Source organism: Coturnix japonica, chromosome 21 (genome assembly GCF_001577835.2).
Source record: "Coturnix japonica isolate 7356 chromosome 21, Coturnix japonica 2.1, whole genome shotgun sequence".
Lineage (NCBI taxonomy): Eukaryota > Metazoa > Chordata > Aves > Galliformes > Phasianidae > Coturnix > Coturnix japonica.
Window position 1 is genome coordinate 5,689,072 of NC_029536.1, and position 14,684 is coordinate 5,703,755.

At 61.5% G+C, this 14,684-nt stretch overlaps 1 protein-coding gene across 1 annotated transcript in view; it reads left to right on the top strand.

Annotated features, from left to right (window-relative positions):
• Positions 1 to 14,684, top strand: part of HSPG2 (heparan sulfate proteoglycan 2) — a 30,459-nt gene that overhangs the window by 3,843 nt on the left and 11,932 nt on the right. Inside the window, 54 exon segments of the mRNA XM_032448681.1 lie at positions 57 to 404; positions 475 to 594; positions 660 to 791; positions 880 to 1,024; positions 1,226 to 1,377; positions 1,462 to 1,608; positions 1,678 to 1,841; positions 1,916 to 2,092; positions 2,179 to 2,375; positions 2,457 to 2,604; positions 2,677 to 2,804; positions 2,884 to 2,970; positions 3,051 to 3,109; positions 3,177 to 3,244; positions 3,399 to 3,539; positions 3,725 to 3,901; positions 3,970 to 4,149; positions 4,226 to 4,344; positions 4,423 to 4,534; positions 4,605 to 4,718; positions 4,808 to 4,935; positions 5,019 to 5,096; positions 5,178 to 5,227; positions 5,315 to 5,403; positions 5,492 to 5,632; positions 5,704 to 5,895; positions 6,556 to 6,648; positions 6,722 to 6,734; positions 6,737 to 6,786; positions 6,872 to 7,102; positions 7,249 to 7,362; positions 7,453 to 7,580; positions 7,645 to 7,731; positions 8,518 to 8,744; positions 8,954 to 9,064; positions 9,142 to 9,242; positions 9,667 to 9,847; positions 10,012 to 10,071; positions 10,230 to 10,352; positions 10,434 to 10,574; positions 10,664 to 10,806; positions 10,889 to 11,024; positions 11,128 to 11,273; positions 11,351 to 11,489; positions 11,575 to 11,735; positions 11,888 to 12,026; positions 12,159 to 12,310; positions 12,465 to 12,603; positions 12,959 to 13,110; positions 13,592 to 13,730; positions 13,815 to 13,966; positions 14,053 to 14,191; positions 14,272 to 14,423; positions 14,523 to 14,661. Of these exon segments, the coding sequence (XP_032304572.1) occupies positions 57 to 404; positions 475 to 594; positions 660 to 791; positions 880 to 1,024; positions 1,226 to 1,377; positions 1,462 to 1,608; positions 1,678 to 1,841; positions 1,916 to 2,092; positions 2,179 to 2,375; positions 2,457 to 2,604; positions 2,677 to 2,804; positions 2,884 to 2,970; positions 3,051 to 3,109; positions 3,177 to 3,244; positions 3,399 to 3,539; positions 3,725 to 3,901; positions 3,970 to 4,149; positions 4,226 to 4,344; positions 4,423 to 4,534; positions 4,605 to 4,718; positions 4,808 to 4,935; positions 5,019 to 5,096; positions 5,178 to 5,227; positions 5,315 to 5,403; positions 5,492 to 5,632; positions 5,704 to 5,895; positions 6,556 to 6,648; positions 6,722 to 6,734; positions 6,737 to 6,786; positions 6,872 to 7,102; positions 7,249 to 7,362; positions 7,453 to 7,580; positions 7,645 to 7,731; positions 8,518 to 8,744; positions 8,954 to 9,064; positions 9,142 to 9,242; positions 9,667 to 9,847; positions 10,012 to 10,071; positions 10,230 to 10,352; positions 10,434 to 10,574; positions 10,664 to 10,806; positions 10,889 to 11,024; positions 11,128 to 11,273; positions 11,351 to 11,489; positions 11,575 to 11,735; positions 11,888 to 12,026; positions 12,159 to 12,310; positions 12,465 to 12,603; positions 12,959 to 13,110; positions 13,592 to 13,730; positions 13,815 to 13,966; positions 14,053 to 14,191; positions 14,272 to 14,423; positions 14,523 to 14,661 (7,281 nt within the window).

Genomic DNA, 14,684 nt, shown 5'->3' on the forward strand with positions numbered 1-14,684 from the left:
GCGTGTCACCTGAATTCAGGGACCCCCCACCCTGACCGCTGCTCCTCCCTCTGCAGTGACCCCCCAGCTGCGCCCCTGCACCCCTCTGGAGTTCTCCTGTGGCAGCGGTGAATGCATCGCCCGCGAGTACCACTGCGACCGCCGGCCCGACTGCCTGGATGCGTCAGACGAGCAGGGCTGTGCTGAGCTCCTCCCCAGCACTGCTGCAGCCCCCAGCTCTGCACGTCCTGCCACCACCCCCCGGCCGGCACTCACCACTCCCCCCGCCACCCGCCGCCCCCCACCGCCGCCCCACGGCTGCCGCCCTGCTGAGACTGCCTGTGCCGATGGGCGCTGCGTGCCCCGCGATTACCTCTGCGATGGAGAGCGCGACTGCGCCGATGGCAGCGATGAGGAGGGCTGTGGTGAGTGGCCGGGGAGCAGGGATGGCAGTGGCGGCCCTGCAGGCACTGACCCTCACTGTGCCCCCCTTAGGCACCCCGTCACCCTGTGAACCCAACGAGTTCAAGTGCCGCAATGGGCACTGTGCCCTGAAGCTGTGGCGCTGCGATGGGGACAATGACTGCGGGGACGGCTCAGATGAGATCGGCTGCCGTGAGTGTGGTGTGGGGCGTGGGGACGTGTGGCACGGCGCTGCCTGACGGCCCATGTCCCCACAGCCACCAAGGTGCCCGGCATGCCCTGCAGCCCCGACCAGTTCAGCTGCGTGGTCAGCGGTGCCTGCATCCCCGCCAGCTACCACTGCGACGAGGAGCCCGACTGCCCCGACCGCTCTGACGAGGTCGGCTGCAGTAAGTGCCACCTGGGGACACGGGCAGTGCAGCGTGGTGCGGTGCTGGGCTGGATGCTGGGCTGGGACTGACATGCATCGCTCCGCAGTGCCGCCGCAGGTGGTGACGCCGCCGCAGGAGTCGGTGCGGGCGGTGCCGGGGCAGACGGTGAGCTTCACCTGCGTGGCCACCGGGGTGCCCACCCCCATCATCACCTGGCGCCTCAACTGGGGCAGCATCCCAGCCAGCCGCAGGTCGGTGTGCCCGGGGGAGGGGCTATGCTGAAGGGGGTGGGGCTTATTGCTGGGTGTGGCCCGAGGTGGGAGGAGCTTTGTGGCGATGGGTGGGGCTTCTGCTGGGGGTGGGGCTTGGGGCAGGCAGCGCGGGCAGGGTACCATGCTGGTGCCGTGCTGGTGCCACGTGCCAGGCGTGCGGTGTGCTGACCTGCTCTGCAGGGTGACCATCGTGAGCGAGGGCGGGCAGGGCACGCTGACCATCCGAGATGTGAAGGAAACTGACCAGGGCGCCTATACCTGTGAGGCCATCAACACCCGCGGCATGGTCTTCGGCATCCCCGACAGCATCCTCACTGTCACCCCGCGCCCTGGTGAGCATCCCCGGCTGCCACCACCTCCCCATCCCATCCCATCCCATCCTTGCGCCCTCACCCACATCCCACCTTTTCCTGCAGGTCCCTGCCCTGAGGGTCACTTCCAGGTGACAGGCACATCCCGCTGCCTGCCCTGCTTCTGCTTCGGTGTCACCTCCTCCTGCCATGCCACCACTCGCCACCGTCACCGCATTCACCTGAGCTTCAATCGCCCCAATGACTTCAAGGGTGAGTGATTGGGATGGGGGGGAGGGACACAGCGTTTGGGGATATGCAGAACTGAGTTTCTCCCTGCAGGTGTCAACGTGACGGTGGCATCAGCCCCATCCGTGCCAGCTCTGTCAGCCACCCAGCTGCACGTGGACATGGCCACTGAGGAATTCCAGCTGCTGGACCTGTCCCGGCGCTTCCTGGCCCTCGATGCCTTCTGGGCATTGCCAGCCCAATTCCTGGGTGACAAGGTGACCGCTGTGGGATAGTGATGGGGCTGGGGGACATGCTGTTGCTACTGCTGACCCCATGCTTCTGCTGCCAGGTGGATGCCTATGGAGGAGCACTGAGCTACGGTGTGCGCTACCGGCTTGGCCGAGGGCCTCCTGAGCCAGCCCCGCGCCCCGACGTGCTGCTTTGGGGCCACGGCCGCCAACTCCGGGCACACGCTGGGGCTGCCCAGCCTGACATCCTCAACCGCCGCCGCATCCCCTTCACTGAGGTGGGTGTGCTGGGGATAGGTGCTGACTGTCACCAGTGGTCGCAGGTGGTGCTCCTTGGTGATGGCGGTGTCACCATCCCCTGCAGGACAACTGGGAGGATGAGACGGGCGCGCCAGTGAGCCGGGAGCTGCTGCTGATGGTGCTGCAGAAGCTGGAAGGCATCTTGGTGCGAGCGGTGTATGATGGGCGCATGGCCAGCGTGGGGCTCAGCGACGTGGCCATGGATATCACCGGTCCTGGGGACACTGGCTTGGAACCCGCTGGGGATGTTGAGGAGTGCAGGTGACTGGTGGTGGCAAAGCAATGATGACACCAGGGTGGTGGCACCTCTGCAGTGCCACCATCACACTGCTGTGTCCCCAGGTGCCCTGTGGGCTACACGGGGCTGTCGTGCCAACGGTGTGCTGCCAACTTTGAGAGGGTTCCTCATGGCCCCTACCTGGGGACGTGCTCCGGCTGCAGCTGTCATGGCCACTCCAGCACCTGTGACCAGGTCTACGGGCATTGCCTGGTAAGGATGGGGATGTGAGGCACAGTAGCTTGGCTGTGGGACAGTGCTGCTAAACCCTGTACCACCCTCCAGAACTGCCAGCACAACACCGAGGGTCCCCAGTGTGAGAAGTGCAAACCTGGCTTCTTTGGTGATGCCACGCAGGGCACGGCCACTGCCTGCCGCCCCTGCCCCTGCCCCTACACAGAGCCGGCCCGCAGGTGGGTGCCACCTGGGGGTGCCTGGTGTGACGTCCTGGTCCTGCATCACTGTTCTCACATCACCATCCTCTCTCTGCAGGTTCTCCGAGTCGTGCTTCCTGGACACAGATGGCCAGGCCACCTGTGATGCCTGTGCCCCTGGCTATGCTGGTCGCCGCTGTGAGAGGTGGGTGTGCAGGGTGAGGATGAAGCACCATCAGGAAGTGAGTGTACCCAGCTTCCTCCCACCACCCCTTGTCCCCACAGGTGTGCTCCCGGCTATGAGGGAAACCCCATCCAGCCTGGCGGCAAGTGCACCCGCATTGGTGAGTGTCCCCCACGTCCCTTCCATCCTCTCTGGCTCTGCCCACCCTCACCCTCCTCTCAACACAGGCCAGGAGCTCATCAAGTGTGATGCACGTGGGGGCAAGGACGCAGTGGGCGGCACATGCCGCTGCAAGGTGGGTGTGTGCTGGCCCCAGCCCTGCAGCACCCAATCCTGACCCCCATTAGACTCTTTCCATTTCCCCCCCGCACCCAATCCAGTCCCTTGCAGCACCCAGTTTCCCCATCCCCGTGGCCACCAGTTTCCCACTGCCTGTCTCCCTCCCGCAGCCCAACGTGACGGGGCGGCAATGTGACGAGTGCGCCGTGGGGACCTTCCACCTGAGCGATGCCAACCCTGATGGTTGCCTCAAGTGCTTCTGCATGGGCGTCTCGCGGCAGTGTGCCAGCTCCTCCTGGAGCCGCGATCAGGTGGGCTGTGTTGTGCTACATTGGGCAGTGCCATTGTGTGCCACGTTCTGTTACACTGTCTTGACGTGTCATGCCATGCCACATTGTGCAGTGCCACATTGTTCCGTGCTGCGTTGCGCTGTGCCATGCTGTGCCGTGCTGTACCCCAACACGGGTGCCCATGACCCTGTCCCCCACCACCACAGGTCCGTGTCACCTCTGAGGAGGTGGCACCACTGCACCTGGCCAACCTGGCGGGCACAAGGACAGCAATCGAGGGCTCGCGCTTCACCGCCCCGGGGGAACTCATCTTCTCAGACTTCCACACGCTGCCTCGTGACGTCTACTTCTGGGTGCTGCCCTCATCCTTCACTGGAGACAAGGTGCCACAGGCAGGGACAGGGGGCTGCTGGGAGCCCCCTGAACCCGGCTGAGCCCTGTCCCTGTGCAGGTGACGTCGTATGGGGGTGAGCTGAAGTATATGGTGACACACCGTGCACCGGCGGGTGCCCATCTGCTGAAGCACCAGCCCGATGTCCTGCTGCAAGGCAACGGGATCTCTCTCAAGTACTTCTCCAATGCCAGCCCTATGCTCGATGTCCCCACCACTGTCACCGTGCCCTTCCGTGAGGTGAGAGCCAGTGTCCCCCTGGGGTGGGTATGGGGGCTTCAGGAACGTGTTGGTCACCACAGGGTTGTGCCAGCAGCATGCCTGGCGCAGAGCAGATGGGCGCGATGCCACCCGGGAGCACCTCCTGATGGCCCTGGCCGACATCGATGTCCTTATGATCCGTGCATCCTACTCAGAGCAGCAGATAGAGAGCAGGTAGTGGGGCAGGTGACACTGGCTGGGGATGGGGAATGCACAGAAAGGGCGGTGGGAACGTCCTGCCTCGCCCTCCAGGCTCACTGATGTCCGTCTGGATGTGGCCGTGCCCCATGCCACTGGCCGGCCACCGGCATTGGAGGTGGAGGACTGCACCTGCCCCCCTGGCTACCGTGGCCCCTCGTGCCAGGTGAGCTCCCCACCATCCCCACAGCCTTGGTGACACAACTGGTGGCCCACACCTGTTCCTGTCCCTGCAGGACTGTGACGTGGGCTACACGCGCAGCACCAGCGGGCTCTACCTGGGCACCTGTGAGCGCTGTCAGTGCCATGGGCACGCCACTGAGTGCCACCCCGAGACCGGAGAGTGCCAGGTGAGCATGGCACTGTTGTGGGGATGGTGTGGGGGACACGGTGGGGACCCTTCTGTTATGCCAGCATCATCCTCTCCCCACAATACCAGGGCTGCCGGGACCACACGGAGGGTGTTCAGTGTGACAAGTGCCAGCCTGGCTATTATGGTGATGCCACCCGTGGGACCCCAGGCGACTGCAAGCCCTGCCCATGCCACGGTCCCCGTACTGACAGCCAGTAGGTGCTCTCCAGCCCTTTCTGTGTCCCCAGCGCAGCCAGCTGGGGCGCACCCATTACCCTTGTCCTCCTGTCCCGTGCAGGAGCTGCTTTGAGGACACAGACGGGCAGCCCACATGCAGTGCCTGCACTCCAGGACACACCGGGCGGCTCTGCGAGAGGTGCAGGGGACAGTGGTGTCAAGGAGGTGCGTGGGGGTGTTGAGGACCCCCCTCACCGCCTTATTTCCTTCTTCCTCAAAGGTGCTTGCCTGGCTACGTGGGGGACCCACTGCGGGGAGAGCTGTGCCGTGGTGAGCCTTGGGGAGGGGAAAACGCAGTGTCCCCGTGCTGATGCTGGGGACCCTAGTTAACCTCTTTCCCCCCACTGCCATCCCCAGAACCAGGTGCTGCTGGTGGCCAGTGCCAGTGTGACATGCAGGGCAGCACCAGTGAGCAGTGTGATGCCAGTGGGCTGTGCCAGTGCAAGGTGAGTCGTGTTCCCTTGCTGCGCCCTGTCCCTGTCCCTGTCCCTGTCCCAGGACGGGGATAACAACGTCACCTGCCCCATCCCACAGGCCAACGTGGAGGGCCCGCGCTGTGCCACCTGCCGCCCCCACCACTTCCACCTGAGTGCCGAAAACCCAGTGGGCTGCCTGCCCTGCTTCTGCATGGGCATCGTACAGCACTGCACCAGCACCTCCTACTCCCGCGACACGGTGAGTCCCCCATCCCCTCAGGTCCCTGCTGTCCCCCGGTGTCCCCGAGGCACTCAGCCACTGTCCCACAGGTGCGGACTCCATTTGCTGCTGGGAGCTGGCAGGGCTTTGCGCTGGTGAACCGCCAGCGCAGCACCCGCGTGACCACTGGCTTCAGCGTGGAAATGGGCACCCAGGGGCCCCAGCTCACCTATGGGCGCTTTGGGGAGCTGTCCCCTGAGTCCTACTACTGGCAGCTGCCCCAGCCCTACCTGGGCGACAAGGTAACTGCTTGTGGGCATCCCTTCCCTGGGGCTGGTGGGGACCTTTGGCCCCAGCTGCTCAGATGTGGTGAGGACTCCCAGTGCCTCCTCCTCCCTCCTTCCTTTTCTTTCATTCTTCTTCCTCTTCCATTTTCACTTTCTCTTCTTCTTTTGCTCTTTTCTCTGCCCTTTTTCTTCTTATCTTCTGCTTTATCTTTTCAGTTTCCTTATCTTCTATTCCTTTTTTCTCTTTTCCTCTTCTCTTTCTACTTTGCTTTTCTATTTTCTTTTATTCTTCTACTTCTTGTTTCTTTTCTCTTTTTTCCTTTTTGCCCTTTCTTCCTCTTTCCTTTTTCCTTTTTCCTTTTCTCCTTTCTCCTTTTTCCTTTCTCCTTTCTTTTTTCTCCTTCCTTTCTTCTCCATTTCTCCTTTTTCCCCTTTTCCCCCTATTTTTTCCTATTTTCCCCCTATTTTCTCCTCATTTCCCTTTTATTTGTTCACTTTTTCCTTCCCCTTTCCATGTCCTCCTTCCCTTCCCTTTCCCCCTCTCCCTTCCCTTTCCCCCTCCCCACGTCCTTTTCCCAGTGGCAGCCCCAGTTTCCTCCCTACCTGCTGCTCTGAGCAGGGGCCCACACTTGCACTGGGCACCCCCAATTCCCACCACCCCTTTCCCACCCACAGGTGGGCTCCTACGGTGGGCGGCTCCGCTACACCCTGACCTACACCCCAGGGGGCCGGGGGGGCCCCCTGCCTGATGCCGACATCCAGATCACGGTCAGTAGGTGATTATGGGATTGTGGGGATGTTTGGCACTGGGATATGCTGACCCCCCCCTCTTCACCCACAGGGCAACGACATCACACTGAACTGCTGCCCCGCACACCGCGTGCCTTTGAGATTGTTTTCCGGGAGGTAGGAGAATTGGGCTCAGCTGGTCCTCATCCTCCAGGGGGGTGCACTGAGGTGGTGCCCCCCTGACATCACCCCCTGCCTGCAGCACCACTGGCAGCGGCCAGACGGGCAGCCGGCCACACGGGAGCACCTGATGATGGCACTGGCGGACCTCGACGAGATCCTCATCCGTGCCACCTACGCCAGCAGCACGGCCTGGGCTGCCATTGCCGCCCTCAGCATGGACACAGCTGTGCCCCCCCGGCCCGGCCTGCCCCCAGCACCAGAGGTGGAGGAGTGCCGGTGCCCGCCGGGCTATCGCGGCCTGTCCTGCCAGGTGAGCTGGGATTGCAAGGCCTGTAGGCCCAGTGCAGCCTGCACTGCCCTGCACGCCGCATGGGGCCTGGTGCGGCCTGCGTGGTCCTACCCATCCTGCGGGCCTTGTTGTGGCCGTGGCACTGACTGTCTTTCTCTTCCCCTCAGGACTGTGCTCCTGGCTACACGCGCACTGGGGGAGGCCTGTACCTGGGGCACTGCGAGCTCTGCGAGTGCAATGGCCACTCCGACGCCTGCCACCCCGAGAGCGGCCTCTGCTCCGTGAGTGGGGAGGGCTGCTGGCAGCACACAGTGCTCTGGGATGGGGGGTCACCTGGCAGGGCCATCCTCTCGTTGCTGTGTGCCCCACAGGGCTGCCTGCACAACACGGCGGGGGATTTCTGCGATCAATGTGCTCCTGGTTTCTACGGGGATGCCACCGCTGGCACACCTGAGGACTGCCAGCCCTGCGCCTGCCCGCTGCTGCACCCAGAGAATCAGTGAGTGCTGGGGGCTGTGGGCACGGGGAGGGGTCAGCCCCATGCTGCCCTATTGTCCCTGCAGGTTCTCGAGGACCTGTGAGAGCCTGGGAGGTGGCGGGTACCGCTGCACTGCCTGCGAGCCAGGATACACCGGGCAGTACTGCGAGCGGTGAGCAGCATGGGGGCACCTGATGGGCTCACCCCAATATACCCATCCTGATAGACTCACCCCTATGTCCTCACCCTGATGGATCCACCCCATTATCCACACTCTGAAGTACCCACTTTGGTATACCCACCCTAATATTCTCAGCCCGAAGGACCCACTCAGATACTTGCACCTCAGTGTACCCGCTTTGATATGCTCACCTTTACGTTGTCATCCCAACAATCAACTTGGCTCTCCTCACCCTCTGTCCACATCCTGATATCCCCACCTGACTAGAATGTATTCTATATTCATATCCTCTCCTCAACGTTTCCACCCCAAAACCTCCATTCCAGTATTGTGACTCAAATATAATCATCCCAATATCTCCATCCCAATATCCCCCCCATATTCTTATCCCTATATCCACACCTGAACATTCCCAACCCAATATCATCACCCCAATCCAACATCCTTCCTGTATCCCAACCCCAATATCTGTACTCAACATCCACACCCCAGTATGGGCAACCTGACATTCCCATATCTTTGCCCCAACATCCTCACCTTGATTTTTCAGACCAATGTTGTCACCCCTTTTCCCCTCCCCAGCCTTCTCACAACCAATATCATCACATCCTCACCTGAGTATTCCTTACCCCAGTGTCCCCATCCTGATATCCCTCCCCCATAACATCACCCCCATATCCCCACCCCAAAATCCTCATCTCAGCACAGTCATTTCCTCACCCTGATATCCCCATCCCTATATCAACCCCAATATCCTCCTCTCATGTCCCCCCACAGGTGTGCTCCAGGCTATGCAGGAGACCCCAGTGTGAGGGGCCAGACCTGTGTCCCGCTGGGCTCACCGTCCCTGCTTGCTGTCCGTGTCCACCCACCGCGCACGGCAGTGCCGCAGGGCAGCGCAGTCACACTGCGGTGCCAGGCCAGTGGGGAGCCCCCGTTGTACTACCACTGGTCCCGGGAGGATGGACGGCCCCTACCCAGCAGTGCCCAGAGCCGGCGGCAAGGCAAGGTCTTGGGATGGGGATGGGGGTGGAGGCAGTAATGGGGACAAGAAAATGGGATAGGAGTAGGGCAGAGATGGGGATGCTTATAGTTGCCAACAGCCACGAGGAACTGAAGGAATTGGGACTTGGATAGGGCAGGGGTGGGGATGGGGATGAGAACGAGAGATGAGGGTGGGGACATGGGAGTCTCACCCACCCCATTCCCCCAGGTGAGGAGCTGCACTTTGCCAGCATCCAGCCCTCTGAGGCTGGTGTCTATGTCTGCTCCTGCCGCAACCTGCAGCACAGCAACACCAGCCGCGCTGAGGTCATCGTCACTGGTAGGGGATTGGGGGTGGTGGGGTGGTGACAGGGAATGAAGACACGGATGGGGCTCAGCCCTCTTGTCTGTGCACAGAGACCCCCACCAAGCCCATCACTGTCACTGTGGAGGAGAAGAGGGTGCAGAGAGTGAAGCCTGGGACTGACGTCACCTTCATCTGCACAGCCAAGAGCAAGGTGAGCAGGGGGCACAGGCACCCCTGAGAGCTCAGGAGGTCTCAAAGGGGAACCCATGAGTGCTTTCTGGGTCGTCTGGGGAATATGGGCACTCATGGGTGCTCTCTGGATCCTTCAGGCCTTTTGAGTGCCCATGTCACCATACAGCCACCCTTAGGCACCAACATGGCCACAGGGACACACAGACACCCCTGGCCACCTCCCTGGACCCATGGTTCAGTGGCACCCTTGAGTGTCCACCAGGATGGCACACAGACACCCCTGGTTTTCCACACAGGGGTGGAAACACATTTAGATGCCCATCTGTCCCTGAGTGGGTCCTCGTGGTGCCATGCAGGGCACACAGACACCCCTGGGTGCCCATCCAACCGTGTGGGTCCTACAAGCACCCTTGAGTACCTCCTCACTCCCTGTCCTCCACCAGTCCCCTGCCTACACCCTGGTGTGGACACGACAGAACCACGGGACGCTGCCATCACGTGCCATGGACTTCAATGGCATCCTAACTATCCGCAACGTGCAGCCTGAGGATGCTGGTGTCTACGTATGCACTGGTTCCAACATGCTGGACATGGACGAGGGCACAGCCACACTCTACGTCCAGGGTGTGTTCCTCTCCCCCTAAAGCCTTGAGGGGTGCCTCCAAATGGGCAGGAGCTGAGCAGTGGGAGCCCCAAGTGTTGTTTGGGTGAAAGCTCCTGGAAAAGCTGGAACCCAGACACTGGGGTGACGGGCCCCATCAAGCTTAAACCTGGTCTTGCCCTTTCAGCCCCCTCGAAAACCCAGATGTATTATGGACCTGTGGAGTTTATGGAGGGGCACAGACCAGGTAAGTCACCGCAAGGGGACCTGTTTGGGGCCACGCACACCCCCTGCCTGCTGCATGCTGGGCTCCACCGCTTACCCCACACCACGCCATTGCTCTGCTTTGTGCCACCCCCTGGAGGGCACCGGCGCACCCTGAGCCCCCGCCACGTGTTACCACAGCTGCCACTGCCACCGCCCCCACCGCCAGTGTGGAGCCAGCGCAGCTGAGCGTGGCACTGGGGCAGCCAGCCGAGTTCCGCTGCGTGGCCACCGGCAGTCCCACACCCGCCCTCGAGTGGCTCGGTAGGTGCTCACCATGTGTGGGGACATGGGGACTGGGCTGGGGGATGCATTGGGGGTGATGTGGTGCCCGTGTCCCTGCAGGTGCGCTGCCACCGCGAGCGATTGTCCAGGGTGACACGCTGCGGTTCAGTTCTGTCGAGCCATCTGATGAAGGGCACTACGCATGCCGCGCACGCAACAGTGCCGGGCAGGACATGGCACGGGGTTACCTTCAAGTGCAAGGTGAGCATTGCACCCCAATGTCCCCAGTGTCCTCTGATGTCCTTGATGTCCCCATTGCGGTGCTGGCACTGAACGCATGCTGCCTGCAGGTGCCAATGAGCCGCGGGTGCAGGTTAGCCCAGAGAGGACGGAGGTGCAGGAGGGCTCAACAGTGCGGCTGTACTGCCGTGTGTCCGGGTCACCCTCTGCCACCATCTCCTGGGAGAAGCAGGGTGGCACTTTGCCACCCCAGGTGAGCTGGCTACAGCACCCAGAGGTGTTCTGGGGTCTGGTGGCACGCTCTAGGCACCACTCACCCCATCCCCATGCTGCAGTCCCGCTCTGAACGCACTGACATCGCCACGCTGGTCATCCCTTCCATCACTGTTGCTGACGGTGGCATCTACCTCTGCGTGGGCACCAGTGCTGCTGGCACAGCCCGCGCCAGCATCGAGGTGGTGGTGGTGCCAGGTAAGGGTTGGGGATGCTGCTTTGGAGATGCCACAGGGTTTGGGGATGGTTTTGGGGTGCCCTGGGTGCCTGCTGCTCCTACAGCCCACCTTGATTCCTGTAGGAGCTGCACCACCTGTGCGTATCGAGTCCTCGTCACCTTCTGTCACTGAGGGACAGACCCTGGACCTAGACTGCGTGGTGGCAGGATCTGGCCAAGTCACTGTCACCTGGTACAAGCGTGGCGGCTCCCTGCCAGCAGGCCACCAGGTAGGGCACAGGGAACAGAAGGCCACTCCGAATCCTGCCCTGTGCTCCTCTCTCTGATACTGATGTGTCCCCGCCAGGTATCAGGATCCCGTCTCCGTGTCCCCCATGTCACTATGGCTGATTCGGGCGAGTATGTGTGCCGGGCAAGCTCAGGGACCAGTGTCCGGGAGGCATCTGTCATCGTCACCGTTGTGTCCAATTCTGGTTTGCCCTATGGTGAGGCTGGGCCCTGCACTGCAGGTGGCCATGGATGGCCCCAGGTGTCATGCCATCATCCGACCATCACTCCTTCCCTCTCCAGGACGACCAGCCTCAGGTGGCCAGGCTCCCGTCAGGATTGAAGCATCCTCCTCTGCCGTGGCTGAAGGACAGACCCTAGACCTCAACTGTGTCGTTGCCAGCTCCTCTCAGGCCACTGTCACCTGGTACAAGCGTGGTGGGTCCCTGCCAGCCAGACACCAGGTAGGGCATGTCAGAGTCTGTCTCCAAGGTGGGGAAGGTCAGGAATGATTCATGTCCCTTGCAAGCCCAGTTATTACTGTGCGAGCCCAGGTGGCCCCATGGAAGCCCCAGCAACACTATGCAGGCTCCGGTGTTCCTCTGTCCTTCCACAGGTGTCTGGTTCCCGCCTGCGTCTGCTACAGGTGACAGCGGCCGACTCGGGTGAGTACGTGTGCCGGGTGAGCAACGGGGCCACCACCAAGGAAGCCAGCGTCATGGTCACAATCGAGCCCAGCGGGGCCGGCTCCTACTGTGAGTGGGGACCAGGGGTTACACTGCCCACGGGCTGTCTTCATGTACTGCAGCACTGAGCTGGTGCTTGTGTGTTCCTGCTGGTGGAGCTCAGCCATTGTCACAATGCCACCCTCCTGTCTCCATCCCCAGCCTCGGGTGGCACGACACCACTACGCATTGAGTCCTCATCCTCCACTGTCACCGAGGGGCAGACCCTGGACCTGAACTGTGTCATTGCCAGTCCTGCACAAGCCACTGTCACCTGGTACAAGCGCGGTGGGTCCCTGCCTGCCAGGCATCAGGTAAGGGATGCACAGGGGACTGTCCTCAGGGTGCGATGGCTGGGTTTGACCCGTGGTCACATGCAAGCCCAGGTGATCCTATGCAAGGGCAGATGATGCCATGCAAGCCCAATCAGCTCCACATGGAGTTCAGTGACCTGCCTCCTCCTCACAGGTGTCTGGCTCCCGCCTGCGGCTGCTGCAGGTGACTGCAGCCGACTCGGGTGAGTACGTGTGTCGGGTGAGCAGCGGGGCCACCACCAAGGAAGCCAGCGTCATGGTGACAATCCAGCCCAGCGGGGCCAGCTCCTACCGTGAGTGGGGATGGGGAGGGAACAGGGATGTTTCCTGCAGGCAGGTGATGCTCCTTGGAGCTGCCACCCATGTGCGTACTCATTCTGGGTTCACTGTCACCAGGTGCCACCTGGTTACAGCCTTTGGGGGCAGCCCTGCACACACACCTGTAGGGGTGCAAAGCTGCCATGCAGCCATGCAGAAAGCACCGAGCAGGGAGAAATGGAGCTGAACACCCACCATGTCCCTAGTAGCAGGGAGCATGACACAGCCTGAGTCCTGCTCCTGGTGGCCTCCCAGGATCCTGGTGCCCTTAGGTGGGACACATTCGGTGGTGCATGATGCTGTCTGTAACTCTCCCATCTCGGTCCTCAGCCCCAGGTGGCACAACGCCACTGCGCATTGAGTCCTCATCCTCCACTGTAACCGAGGGGCAGATCCTGGACCTCAACTGCATCATTGCCAACTCTGCACAAGCCACTGTCACCTGGTATAAGCGTGGTGGGTCTCTGCCAGCCAGGCACCAGGTAGGGGACGCAGAGGGGACTGTCTCTAAAGTAGGGAAGGTTGGGGCTGATCTACGGACCTATGCAAGGCCACATGGCTATGTGCAAGCCTAGATGTTCTCAGGCAAACTCAAACATCCCCACACAAGCCCAGATTTCCTCAGGCAAAACCAGCTCTTGATTGGTCCTGTCAAAGCACAAATGGCATTTGTGCAAATCCAAATGATCCCATGTAAGCTCAAATGGCACCATGCAATTCCACATGTCCCCATGCAAGCCGAATTGGCAACCAGGCAGTTTCAAGTGGCCATATGCATGCATTGTCCTATGCAAGACCAAATAGCGTTTGCACAAGCCCAGATGGTCCCATGCAAACTGTCTTGGCTCCATGCAGTCCCAAGTGTCTCCTTGCAAACCAATGGCCCCTGTGCAAGCCTACAAATTCTCATGCAAGTCACAGCAGTCCCACACTGGCTCCAATGTCCCCCTGTCCCCTCTGCAGGTGTCTGGCTCCCGCCTGCGGCTGCTGCAGGTGACAGCGGCCGACTCGGGTGAATATGTGTGCCGGGTGAGCAGCGGGGCCACCACCAAGGAAGCCAGCGTCATGGTGACCATCCAGCCCAGCAGGGCCGGCTCCTACCGTGAGTGGGACTGGAAAGGGATGGGGACATGGGATCGTGTCACTACATGTCCCCATGGAGTGACCATGCTGCCTTCATCCCCAGCCTCTGGTGTCACACCCCCGGTACGCATTGAGTCCTCATCATCCTCCGTGTCTGAGGGACAGACTCTGGACCTTGACTGCATCGTGGCCAGCCAGGGCCAGGCCACCATCACCTGGTACAAGCGTGGCGGGTCCCTGCCGGCCAAGCACCAGGTAGGTGGGAATGTCAGTGAAGCACATTGAGGCTGAAAGAAGGGTTTTGGGGTGTCAAGATGTTCATCTGCTGTGTGTTCCTCCAGGTGTCAGGCACCCGCCTGCGCATCCCCCAGGTCTCAGCGGCCGATTCAGGCGAGTACGTGTGCCGGGTGACCACAGGCAGCGTCACACATGAGACATCCCTCATTGTCACCATCCAGACTGGTTCTGGCTCCTCATATGGTACTGGGAGTGTGGACTGGGAGGGCACACAAGGCCATGACCATGGGGTGTCTGCACCCACTGACCCCGCTGCTCCTCAGCTGTGGGCGTCACACCACCTGTGAGGATCGAGACTTCATCCGCCTCTGTCACTGAAGGACAGACCCTGGACCTCAACTGCATGGTGGCCGGGCAGGGCCACCCCCAGGTCACCTGGTACCGACGTGGTGGGGCTCTGCCCCCTAACAGCCAGGTAGGGTGCAAGGAGCTGGTGTCACTTGGAGGGCTTAGCCCTACAACTTGCACTGTCACTGCTCGCTGGTACTGACGTGTCCCTGCTGTGTCCAAACAGGTGTCAGGCACCCACCTGCGCCTCACCCAGGTGTCGGTGGCCGATTCGGGCGAGTACGTGTGCCGGGTCACCCTGGGGACTGCCACGCAGGAGGCCTCCGTCATTGTCACCGTGCCCAGCAGTGCTGGCACCTATTACTGTGAGTGCAAGTGAAAGAGCAGC